Here is a 13,068-nt window from a genome sequence, read left to right as displayed (position 1 = left end):
TAGGGGTTTATGCCAAGGGGAGAGAAAAAAAAAAAAAAAAAAAAAAAAAAGGAGGGTGGAACTTATTCTATTTAGCCACTTCCAGGCCAAGGACGTCATATGACGTCCTGGACTTTCAGTGGGCATATCTGAATGATGCCCGCGATCGCGGCTGTCAGCATGAGATCAGTGAATTATTTTTTTTCCCCCCGAACTCATGCTTTCCAGCCTGGAGGAGAGATACAGGGTCTTATTGATCCCGCATCTCTCCATAAAGAGGACCTGTCACAATAGATTCCCATTACAAGGGATGTTTACATTCCCTGTAATAGGAAGAAAGGTGATAAAAAAAAAAAAAAAAAGGCAAAAAAATTCAAAACGCCCCCGGTAGCGCGCACTCAGAAGCGAACACAAAACGCAAGTCCCGCCCACGTAAGTAAATGCCGTTCAAACCACACATGTGAGGTATTGGTGCGTGTTTTAGAGCGCAAGCAACAATTCTAGCAATAGACCTCCTCCAACTCTAAACTGGTAACCTGTAAAAAAAAAAGAAATTGAAAGCGTGTAAATTATTTACATGTAGGAGAGGAGTGCCAGAATAGGCCCGGTATGGAAGTGGTTTTTAAACAAACTATTCTATTTATATTCAACCTGATGTACTCACGCCATTTTTTTTTCCTCAATAGTTGTTGGTAAATCTAAAGCTGGTCACACACATTTATAATGTGGTTGTAAAATCTTTAGAGACACTATGCAGACCAATAGCTCACAAAGAAGGAGCAATTTTTACTTGTGTCCAATACTACTATTATTTGGAGATAGATATTTATTTTATTTTTTTTATTTATTTTTTACACACACTTTTTCTGGTGTCAAATAAAGCGGAACCGAAACATTTGAAAGGTGTGTATTCGGCCTTTCAAAACCCACACACAAATTTGGCATTAATACAAAAGTAAAAAAAAAAAAAAAAACAGATATCTGCAGTCTTAAGCAACTGCCAGCTTTTTACCTCTTAATGGTTTCTGTTCCTCTGCATCAGAAGCTCGTAGCTCATCAAAGCTGAGATCCAAAATGCATTCAGGTTCTTCTGTGATCGATCTAAGAACTTCCACTGGTGCAAGATCCAGTTTGCCATGTGGACGGCGTCTCTGCATTTCTGGAGTGGTGCTCTCTTTCTGGGCTTGTTTTGTGCTTCCTCTCCCTCTCCTAGATCTGCTCTTTGCAGTCACCACATCATCATCAGATTCTGAGGCTGCAGGTAATGTACAACTCTTTGAAGAAGGTCTTCTTCGTGATGCAGTTTTGGCTTGCTCCGTTTGCTTTTTGCTAGTCCAAGTCGGGTCATCATCAGTGTTATCTGGCATTTCCAGATCACTGTCACTGAAATCAACCTGCAATGAAGTGAGAATTAGCACAAAGTCTACAGTATACTTACATTCTATAGACTCATAAAATTTTTTATTTTTTTTTCTGTCAAAAACACACACGGTAACATGAAAGAATATGTTCTTACTTTTAATACTGTTCTAGCTTTACGTCTTCTAGGTGCTCTTGGCTCCACTTCTGGCTTGGGAGACTCTTCATTATACACGGACACAGATTTCTTTTTGCCAACTTCTGGTACAACTAGTTTTGTTTGTGTTGTCAAGCGGTCCTTCCGCAATATTGTCGGAGTCTTAATAAACACAGATGAAAGGCAAGGTTCACTTTCACCCGGAGAAAATACATCATTGAAACTTGCAACTGAAAGTTTCTGGGCTTCTTTCTTTTTATTAGAAATAGCACCATTAGTGATCTGCTTGCTCTTGGAGCTCAAGTCAGATACACTTTTCCTAATGTGAGGCTTCCAACCCCATACCTGCATAAAAACATCGGCAATGCAGCCTCCATGCTTCGTGGCAAGCTTGTAAACAGAGTCTAAAGCTTTGGTCAGTAAAAGGCTTGCCTTCCATTGTTTGGGAAAAGCGGCTGGTCGTGAAGAGACAAAGTCCAAGCCTTCTTCTAAAATGCCTTCTGGAAGATTAGGAGGAGGACTCATATGAACCACTGATTGATATATTCGAGCAATGAGCTCATCATTCATCCCCAGGCTTACAGACTTACAATCTTTAATATTCAGAATCTCCTTCAGGATCCCAGAAAAGTACTTTGTTAAAAACTGACTGCGTTTGAGAGCCAAGCGCAGCAGATCTTTGCACTGGTGTTCATTCTCGGCCTTAGCAACCAGCCATCGAGTGCAGATTAAAGCAAGTATCAGGTCAGAACATAGTGGACAGGTACATCCCAGGGCATGAGACACAAAATATGGAAGAGTCTTTTCAGAAGGAGCAACAATCGTTGGGGATTCAGGGGGCTTCATAGAGTCTCTTGTTTGAATAAACTGAAACTGAACACCACTAAGAAAATCTTCAGCTGGAGGGCTAGGAGTGAAATCTGGAGTCTTTTCTTTTTTGTTTGATTTCTTTCCTTTGGAAATTTTTATCTTCACCTCTTTTTGCTTAGCTTTAGCTGTGAAATCTAACAAGAAGCGATAAAACATCAAGTTAATGCATGTGTTTATTTCATCCGAGAATAGAATACAGTAAAACCTCGGTTTGAGAGCGTTTTGCAAGACAAGCAACTTTTTTTTATATAAATTTTGACTTGATATACAAGTAGCATCATGTCACAATTGAGTATAAAGGAAGAGAGGCCTCCAAGTGTAGCAACATGGTTACATTTAATGAAGGTACAACATTTAGCAACATATTTACTACACTTAGTGGCGTCTCTCTTCTCTTTTATACTCTGTAGCTCCTGGTGGATTTTGCTTCTAATCCCCATGCAGAGGCTTCCATTTGTGGATGAACATTTTATGGTTACACAACTTATCACATTGCTATCTTTTTATATGGACTATAAACTGAAGGACCTATGACTAAACGGTAGTGGAACAAATCATTTGAGGTTCCATTATTTCTTATGGGGAAATTTGCTTTGATAAACAAGTGCTGTGGATTAGAAGCATGCTTCTGGAACGAATTATACTCGCAATCCAAGGTTTTATTGTAGTTAGGCCCCATTCACACTTGCACGACCTGAAAGTCACGCGATTTTGCCACGACTTAAAGCAATGTGTGTAATTTTGAGGTCTTTGGACCTCAAGTTGCATCAACGTCAGACCAAAGTAGTGCAGGGACTACTTTGAAGTCGCACAGATATGAATGGTACTCATTGGAAATCATGAGGTACGACTTTTCATGCGACTGAACTCCCAAGTCGCACAACTGTAAAAGGGGACTTAACTACAATTAAAATAAATCTCTAATTAGGGGCAAGTGCAAAGTATTATTCTACAAAGTCTAATCTAAAAACATACCTGTGCAAGATTCCATGAGAAACACTACATATTGCAGATCTTCCTCACACAGCTGGGGCTCCGCACGTAGAGTCTCCAGTTCTGCCTTTCTTACCAGGAAATCTGCACAACTGTATAAACAGAAGTTTTAGCTAAATGTCAGTTGAGGTATAATTAAATCCTAACAAGAAAATACAGTTCAAGACACTTCATTCATTCTAACAAGAAGCGATAACAAACACCAAGTTAATGCATATGTTTATTTTATCTGAGAATAGAATAGTTAGACCCCATTAACACTTCAATACAGTTGTAACTACACTGAACATACTGCTTAATAATGGAGAACAGGATTAACAGTTATACCCTCAGGTGGAAGTATACATTTGCGATATGTAATAAAGTAGATGCTGGCTTTTACAATATGCCAAAGGTTATATAAAATGAATGAAATGTAAGTGTGGCATCCTTAACCAGGTTTGCCAACCTGTTCCATGCATAACCACCTCAATACCAGGCACTTTCACCCTCTCTTTCTGCCCAGGCCAACTTTCAGCACTCTCGAACTTTGAATGACAATTACGTGGCAATGCAAAAATTGTACCCAAACATTTTTATTTTTAGACAGATAGAGCTTTCTTTTGGTGGTATCACCACCGCGTTGTATATTGTTTGCTAAACAAAACGGAAAAAGACCAAAAAAAAAAAAGTTTGCGATTACATTTTTCTCCTTCACTGATGTGCGCCGATGAGGCTACACTGACAGGCGGCACTGATGAGGCATCAATACGCAGCACAGTGCAGATATCCCCACTGAGAAAAGTCAAGTTAGACTTACCGGTAACTTGTTTTCCATGAGTCTTTCAGGACAGCACCTTGAGAGCGTGGCTCCACCTACTAGACAGGAAACACACCTCCACCAAACTTCTTAAAAGGGAGGCTCCTTCCACTTATCAGTAGTAGTAGTAGTAGTAGTAGTAGTAGTAGTAGTAGTAGTAGTAGTAGTAGTAGTAGTAGTAGTAGTGAAACCTCCAGCCCAAGCTGGAACACATAATCAGAGTATGGTTAGTCACAGCATAATATTTAAAGCAATAAGGGCGGGTTGCTGCTGTCCTGAAATACTCATGGAAAACAAGTTACTGGTAAGTCTAACTTGACTTTTCCCTCACCGTCTTTCAGGACAGCACCTTGAGAGGATAACAGAGACTTACAGACTTAGGGAGGGACCACAGCCTGCAAGACCTTTTTGCCAAAAGCCTGATCGCTTGCTGACAGAAGATCCAGTCAGTAATGACGGACGAACGCAAGGTAACTTGACCACGTGGCCGCCTTGCAGATTTGATCTGGGGTGGCACCAGCTATTTCTGCCCATGTAGTGGCCTGAGCTCTAGTAGAGAGTGTGCTGTAATTCCCAATGGGGGAGATAGCCCTGCTTGGGAGTACGCTTCCAGAATAGCGGTTTTCAGCCATCTAGCTATTGACCCCTTAGACGCTTGGTGGCCCTTTTTCCCTGAAAAAAAGTATGAACAAGGAGTCTGAAGATCGAAAATCCTTGGTCACTTCAAGGTAACGTAGTAAGGTTCTTCTCACATCCAACATGTGAAATTGGTGTTCCTTCTCCCCTGATGGTTAGAGCAGAAGGTTGGTATGACAATTTCCTGCAAACGATTGAGGGCTGACGCCACTTTTGGTAGAAAGGCTGGATCAGTCTTTAGTACGACCCTGTCCGTGTAGACGGATAGAAAGGGTTTCTTTATTGACAGGGCGTGCAGCTCACTGATTCTTCTGGCTGTCGTAATTGTCACTAGGAACACCGTTTTGAGAGCAAGGTACTTCAGAGAAATGTCTTATAGCGGTTCAAAGGGTTCCTTAAATAGTGACTGAAGAACCACTGACAAATCCCAACTGTCGCACGGGAGCTGGTCCGGACCTAGAAAGCGCCTTGAAAAATCTTGACACTAATGGATCTGAAGATATAGGCCTTTCCAGAAAAACTCCCGATGCGGCTATCTGCACTTTAAGTGTACTGACTGACAAGCCCTTTTATGCTGCATTCTGAAGAAATTCCAGAATTGACACTAGATTTTTCACCACTCTATTAGACGAGTGACACCATGAGTTGAAGACCTTCCAGTATTTAGCATAGATCTTCATGGTAACCACCTTTCTACTGGAAAGTAAGGTAGTCACAAGTGGTCGAGACAGACCTTTTCGTCTCAATAACTGCCTCTCATACCACACTGAGGCTTAGACAGGCCACCTCCGGATGGAATATCGGACCCTGTAGAAGCAAGTCCTGCCAGAGCGGCAGCCGCCAAGGCGGCCTGACTGCCATTCGAAGAATGGTGGTAAATTAAGCCCTTTTGGCAAGAATGGAGCAATTAGAATTACTTCCACCTTCTCCTTCTGAATCTTCCTCAGTACCAACGGAATTAGTTGAAACGGAGGGAAGGCGTAAGCCAGCTGGAAGTTCCAAGGCTGTATTAACGCATCTGTTCCTTGGGAACTGTCGTTTCTGTGAATGGAGAAAAAGACCGGAAGTTGCGTATTTTCTTCCGACGCAAATAGGTCCATTTGTGGTTGGCCCCAGGCTCGGGTGATCAATGTGAAGACTTCTGGATTTAGAGTCCATTCTGCTTCCTGAATCCATCTTCTGCTTAGAAAATCCGCCACTATATTTAAAGTGCCTTTGAGGTGGACCGCTGATAAAGGACAGCAAATGATTCTGTCCAGATTAGGATGTCTGAGGCGAGAAGCTGAAGTGACTTGCTTCTTGTGCCTCCTTGCCTGTTTAAGTAGGCTATGGTAGTGGCATTGTCCGAGAAGACTTGAACATGGGCACCTTGAAGGTCTGCAGAGAAGGCATCCAAAGTTAAGGCCACTGCCCTTAGTTCTCTCCAATTGGAGGACTTTTCTGCCTCTGACCGGGACCAAGCACCCTGAGCATAGTTCTGACCCAGGTGTGTCCCCCATCCCCATAGGCTGGCGTTTGTCCAGGGGCCCCTGGAAGTAGTACGTTTTTTACGAAACGGACGTAGGGCGGAGCGCTGTCGTCACCCAAACAAGCTCCAAACGTTCCCCAGTGGACGGGTGCCTGTGGATTTGTGTTCCGGCCGGCACATCAGATTCAAGGCAATCTTTTTACTGCATTTCTGTAAGTGCATTACTTTTTTTAAATAAAACTTTTAACCCATTTAATACACTATGTGGAGCCTCTATCATTGTTTTTACATGGTGGATATTGCTGTCATCATTTGCGAATGAGACCCAATTGGATCACATGCGTCTGAATCTCATGACTGGGAGTGATTGCCTATTTATATGCGGTCCATGATCCCCTGTAATAAGGGATCATGGAGTTCTGGTAAGAATCCAATAATTTGACTGGTGGAGGATTGCATCACAGCTTCTTTTTGGTCATGTTATCTACTACATGACAATTGGCACAATTCACGGGTGTTTCGATGAAATCTTCATAAAAAATATGGACTTTCGTTACAGTTTATAAATTCATTATAATTTATATTTATTTGTTTTGTATATTTGATTTCTCAGCTTTTTGTTTATATGTGTCTTAATTGATCTATATTACACACTGTTGGTATTACTTTAATACGGTCTATTAAACTGATGGGTGTTAATTTGGCTATCTAGCGCCCTCTGGTGGCTACTCACCCCCATCAGACATCATATATAAATTTTTGATACAGCTATATATAGCTTTATATATTACTGGTGTAAAAATCACTATTTGGTGTTTTAATAGGTTCCTATGTTTAGAGTTAGCACGATTTATATTTTTCTCACAGCTTTTTTATCATGAATACGTGGGAATAAAACCCCTGATAAAGCTCCCCCTGTGGAACTTGAGTTACATCAGGGGGTTTATCAGATGCTTCAATAGGCTCTTCATTGCTAGGGAATTGACTATATGTCTTGGTAGATTTGTCAACAGGTACCTCTCTGGGGGAGGGTCCGAGAACTCTATTCTGTAACCTTGGGACAGCATAGAGAGAATATACTGATTTTCTGTTATGCTTGCCCAGAAAGGGAGAAAACTGAAGTCTTCCCCCCCACCGGCAACCGGTTGTCATTTTGCTGGTTGCAGGAGGATGGAAAACCCTTTTGCCTGTCTGCTTTTTCTTCTTGACAGGGAAAAGATTTCTTCTTGTCTGCAGTTCTGTCCAGCACTGCATCTAAATCAGGGCCAAACAATGAATCCCCTTGGAAGGGTACTCCACACAGCTTGTTTTTAGATGCTGTGTCACCCAGCCAGGTTTTTAACCACAGCGCCCTCTTAACTGAATTAGTAAGGGCCGCGGATCTTGCCATTATTCTGATAGGCTACAGCTGCTCACAGGGTTGAAAACGAGTCTAGGATTTCTTGCTTTGGAGAATCAGCTATTATATGATCCTTAAGCTGGTTCAACCAATACTCCATATTTCTGGAGACGCAAGTAGTCGCTATTGCTGGCTTAAGGTTGCCTATGATGGATTGCCAAGCCCTCTTTCATTGCTGATCCATCCTCTTATCCATGGGGTCTTTCAGAATCCCCATGTCCTCAAATGCTAGATCTGAAGATCTTGAGACTTGAGAAAAGGCTGCATCGAGTTTTGGAACTTTATTCCAGGGAGCTGCTGGGTCTTCCTCAAAAAGGAAACCTTGTCTTGTGTGCGCCTTAGCAAAGAAAGGTTTTTCAGGATCAGTCCATTCTTTCCTGATCGCTTCAGAAATTACTGTATGGACTGGCAAGGTACGTATCTTGGGCTCACTGAGTCCTGCATACATCCTGTCGTGTAAAGATAATTCTTTACGTTCCTCCTCTAATCCCAAAGTTGCATGAATAGCTTTTAGGAGGCCATTACCTTGTTCCAAAGACAATTTATATTTTGAAGACATATTCTCCAGCTCCTCCTCTGATTCTTGAGAATGTGAGGGGGAAGGACCTTCCTGGTTCAGAGGACTCTCTTCTGCCTCCACTACGGGGACTAACAGTGAGTCTTGTGAGGTAGAGGTCTGTCTCACGGATGGTTTCGGGAGGCCTTAAAGGACTGAATAGTAGCATCCAATTCTTTGCCACTTGAAGCGTCTAACGTATGCGATTATGTCGCTGCCTCCTTCACTAATGAGTCAATACATGTCTGACAAAGCTTTTTTCCAGCCTTCAGATAGTTTAGACTTGCATGGAGGACATTTTTTTATTCCCAGGATCAGAGCTGCCATAAGGGAAAAGAAAAAAGGAAAAAAGGAAAAAAATAAATAAATAAATAAATAAAAAAAAAAGACAAACCATCCATTTGAGTCAGCCTGAAATACCAATCAAGATGCTCACCACAGGTGCACAGTGAGATCCACTACACTCATGTGCCCAAACAGGGCAACCCCCCCCCCCCTAAAGGAGAGGAGAGCTAGAGAGAGACCCCATAGTAAATGAGGGTAGAACCTCAGTCTACCCCCTACCTGGGCCTTGCTGGTGCCAGTGGCTGTTCCACTCGCTGCGGATCCTGCGTCCATGTTGAGGCAGCAGCGTGATGCTGGTGGCCAAACTGCCGGTTCCGGACTCCACTAGCGCCACTGCACCGGACTAGAACCAGCTAACAAGGCACCAGACCTGTTTCTCCCTCAGCGCTTCCTAGCGGAAATTACGTCCATGCCCTGCGCCTGCTCGTAGGATGCCGCCCCTTCCGGTTACCTGACTTCCGGGGGAAGCAACCCGACTGACCTTCCCAAGATGGCGGCAGCGTTTGGCTGCCCGAACAGGAAAAAAGATGTCCGCGCCTCTACCTTGCCAAGGAGCAGTATCCCAGAGCAGTCCCTGGCTCACTGAGCACCGATGAGGGAGAAGGAGCCCATACACAAGGCACACTCTATCCAGTGAATGGGAGGAACAGACTCTCTGGAGGTAAGAAAAAAAAAAAACACACACACACGTGGAGTAGGGAGAAAAGACCTCTTTAGGTAGTACCTAGAGAGCTCCTAACCCCAGGGTTTGACAAATTTGCTTGGAATCTAGGAGCCAGCTAAAAAAGTTAGGAACCAGAAAACGCACCCCGTCCCGACGAGCTTGCGCGCAGAAGCGAACACATACGTGAGCAGCGGCCGCATATGTAAACGGTGTTCAAACCACACGTGGGGTATCGCCGCGATTGGTAGAGAGCAATAATTCTAGCCCTAGACCTCCTCTAACTCAAAACATGCAACCTGTAGATTTTTGTAAACGTCGCCTATGAAGATTTTAAAGGGTAAAAGTTTGTCGGCATTCCATGAGCGGACGCAATTTTGAAGCGCTACATGTTGGGTATGAATTTACTCGGCGTAACATTATCTTTCATAATATAAAAAAAAAAAAGGGGGATAACTTTACTGTTGTCTTATTTTTTAATTAAAAAAAAGTGTAATTTTTTCCCAAAAAAGTGCGTTGTAAGACCGCTGCGCAAATACAGCGTAGAATGTTTGGGGGTTCTAATTAGAGGGAAGAAGATGGCAGTGAAAAATTACATTAGAATTGCTGTTTAACTTGTAATGCTTAACTTGTAATACCAACGGCTCACCACCAGATGGCGCCAGCTCACACCTTCCAAGCCAAGTAGCCAGGACACCATTTCTAGTCGCCATGGCGACCGGGATTTGTCGAGCCCTGCCTAACCCCCACATGTGTTCCCGCCGGAGGAAACAAAGACTGATAAGTGGAAGGCGCCTCCTTTTTAAGAAGTTTGGTGGAGGTGCGTTTCCTGTCAAGTGGGTGAAGCCACGCTCTCAAGGTGCTGTCCTGAAAGACGATAAGGGAAAAGCTGCTCATCGGCTCTCCTCTCGTGCCATCAGTATGAGGAGAGGAATGCTGATAACCGGCACATCCTATTTACACTGATCAGCTGTGATTGTACACAGCTGATCACATGGTAAAGAGCCTACGTTATAGGCTCTTTACCATGATGCAGTGTATGAATGACACCATGGATTGACGGCCACGAGCGCCCGTTCTGAAGGACGTCATAACGTCCACTCAGAACAATGAAACCTGGTTAATTAGATGCAGTAGAGAACATGGCAAGTCCAAAAGGAAAAACACATTTTTTGCTAGGTCAAGTATTAAACCACTTCCCGCTCACCATATAGCAGAATGACGGGAGGAAAGTGGTTGCATTATCCTGACTGGATGTCATATGACATCCAGCAGAATAAGCCGCGGGGGCGCGCAGCATATTGGTGTGTCAGTCTGACCCACCGCATCTCCAATCTTGGTAAAGAGCCTATAACGTAGGCGCTTTACCCTGTGATAAGCTGTGTCCAATCACATGGTAACCAGGAAGTAGCGTTAATCGGCTATTCCTCTATTTGCACCGACAGGCACAAGCAGAGGAGAGCCGATCGACTGCTCTGACGGGGGCTGAGGTCTGATAATCAGTGCATTGGTTATGAGTGCAGACCCATCAAGGATGCCCACCAGAGATACCCATCAGTAATGAGTGCCCCCTTATCAGTGCAGAAAAAAAAAAAAAACTTAATTTTTGTAACGGAAACAAAAAAACTGTAGCACAAAAAATAAAAACCCCAGTGGTGATCAAATACTACCAAAAAAGAGTGAGAATTTTTTTTGTTGTGTGGCTACAGTGTTGCATGACCACGCAACTGTCATTCAAAATGTGACAGTGCTGAAAGCTGAAAATTGGACTGGGCAGGAAAGGGGTGAAAGCGCCCAGTATTGAAGTGGTTAAACATCCATGCAGTTACAATAATTATTCTATACTCTTGCAGTATGCTCTTCCTAGTGGCAGTCATCAGCTACAATTTCAACTGATAAAAGGGTTTCAGTAGATTTTGGTGACAGATTGTGTGGATACTTATATGGTCAGAGCAGATGCATATGTACCATGCAATTCAGTTGGGGGAAAATGCATTGTGCTTGTTAACTTAAATCCTGACATCCGCTGCAGATTAAAATGCAATACATTTTTAATGCGCGTTTCCAGCTCTATGTTCTGGTGTGAATGGGCACCAAGAGAAAAAAAATAAAAAAATTGCGAAGTTTAAGAAATGTATAAAAACTTTCAATCAAAGTCTCATGATATATTATGCAAAAAGTTTGACCATTGAATATAGTTCAACCAGAAGGCTTCAGATGAGACTGCTTCACTGTGCTTTCGACTTTCTCCATTTGGGCACAAGGACTGATAAGGTTTTCAATGATCATGCTTTGCCGTGTTTTGACACTTATGCCTGCCATGTATTGCCGCTTTGTGGGTGTGTGTCCGATTTTCAGCTTACCTTCACCTCCCATTCGACTAGCGTTTCCTCAACAGGGTCTTATACTTCACAAAACACCCTTGGCTCTACTGACAAGTGTGTGCCTAAAAAATAACTGTGCTGCTTGGCTTTTGTTGGGACTAATTTTCAGCTATCCGAATCAGAAGTTTTATAATTTAACCTGCAACAAACTAAAAAGAGTGGCCCACCATTATCATTCAAGATTTTTCCAGTTAATCTAAGAATTAGTACACGTGGGCGATTTACAGTAATGACTGAATTTTGCTCCAATACGTTTGTGGTTATTCCCCTTAGGACTATTGAAGTCTATGGCTACTTATTGATCTGGTGTGTATACAGATTTACACAAATTTATTTCAACAGATATGGCAGATGCCATTTTATGCCAACCTTGAAGCTTTATATCTCACTGTTCCATTTAACCAAATTTATTTTCCTCTGTGCCCCCATGAAGATTCGCCCTCTGTATTGGTGACAATAGTAAGTGGAAATCCAAAATTGTACAGCCATCCCAAAAAAATAAAATTGGTAACTTACTGTCGCATGCTATGAAGAGTTTTGGCTAATCTCAGGCCTTCAAGGCAGAAGGACTTTGCCTCGGAAACACTGCCAAGAAAGCTCAAAGTGTTGATAAGATCCTGAGAGCAGCTTAACAGGTCAGCAAGTACTTGCCACTTCTGGAGAAGGTTCTCACCTAAACATAGAAACAGTTTAGTTAAAAAGGAGAGACTAGCTCAAAATGATATCTAGAAATGGTAAAGACAGCCCAATGCTGATCATACCGTAATCCACAAATCGCATTTCGGTTGTAGACTTTGGAGGAGACAGCACATCATTTCCCACTAGGAGAAGGACAATACTCCTGAGCAACTTGTGTGCTTCTGTCTGAGCAGTTTCTGGGTTATGCCAACCTATAAAAATCAAGATGTTAGAAAGCATATACCAAATCCAGTAGGTGGTAAAGAACCAGAAAAATGCAAACGTTTGGCTTAAAAAAACAACATTTCGACTACCCTAGCCATGCAATGCATAAATTGTAATTGCTAAAATGCTTATCCAAAAATCCATTTTCAAAAACTACAACCCTAGACCAAAAAGGGTTAGCACAGTTCCCAACATTGTCCTGAATCCCTCCCCAATAGAGATCCACTCGGACCACTTTTCATGGTTGCCTTGGCCCCCCCACCCCTGAACATTTGTTTGGCTTTGGAGGAGCTATATGCATACCCATATACACCAAGATCAGCCTCACCAAGTGCAGGCACTTTCTGGATTTCAGTTTTTTGATCGGACTCTGCTAATTATATCACCCAAGCATTGGCAAGTGGTTATCTATATATAATTGTATACTGGCCCCTTAAGTTCTGGGAAGCGTGATTTATTTTGAAATACTTTTTTCTATTGCATATTAATCCTAGAGTGGGGATTTCACATGACAATTTTTTTTTCTTTGGTATATGTGTTGTACTTCCCATAGGTTCTT

The 13,068-nt window shown here is 42.6% G+C and overlaps 1 protein-coding gene across 2 annotated transcripts in view; it reads right to left on the bottom strand.

The window, feature by feature from the left end:
* The window catches only part of ESPL1 (extra spindle pole bodies like 1, separase), a 77,665-nt gene that overhangs the window by 36,853 nt on the left and 27,744 nt on the right, over window positions 1–13,068 (bottom strand). For both annotated transcript variants that reach the window (XM_040340688.1, XM_040340687.1), the window contains exons 15-19: window positions 12,368–12,496; window positions 12,123–12,279; window positions 3,341–3,450; window positions 1,496–2,499; window positions 992–1,373 (exon numbers count right to left, since the gene is read on the bottom strand). In XM_040340688.1, the coding sequence (XP_040196622.1) occupies window positions 992–1,373; window positions 1,496–2,499; window positions 3,341–3,450; window positions 12,123–12,279; window positions 12,368–12,496 (1,782 nt within the window). The remainder of the gene's footprint in view (window positions 1–991; window positions 1,374–1,495; window positions 2,500–3,340; window positions 3,451–12,122; window positions 12,280–12,367; window positions 12,497–13,068) is intronic.

Source organism: Rana temporaria, chromosome 2, assembly GCF_905171775.1.
Source record: "Rana temporaria chromosome 2, aRanTem1.1, whole genome shotgun sequence".
NCBI lineage: Eukaryota > Metazoa > Chordata > Amphibia > Anura > Ranidae > Rana > Rana temporaria.
The sequence above is the reverse complement of the archived record's forward strand: the minus strand, read 5'-3'. Positions and strand labels throughout refer to the sequence as shown.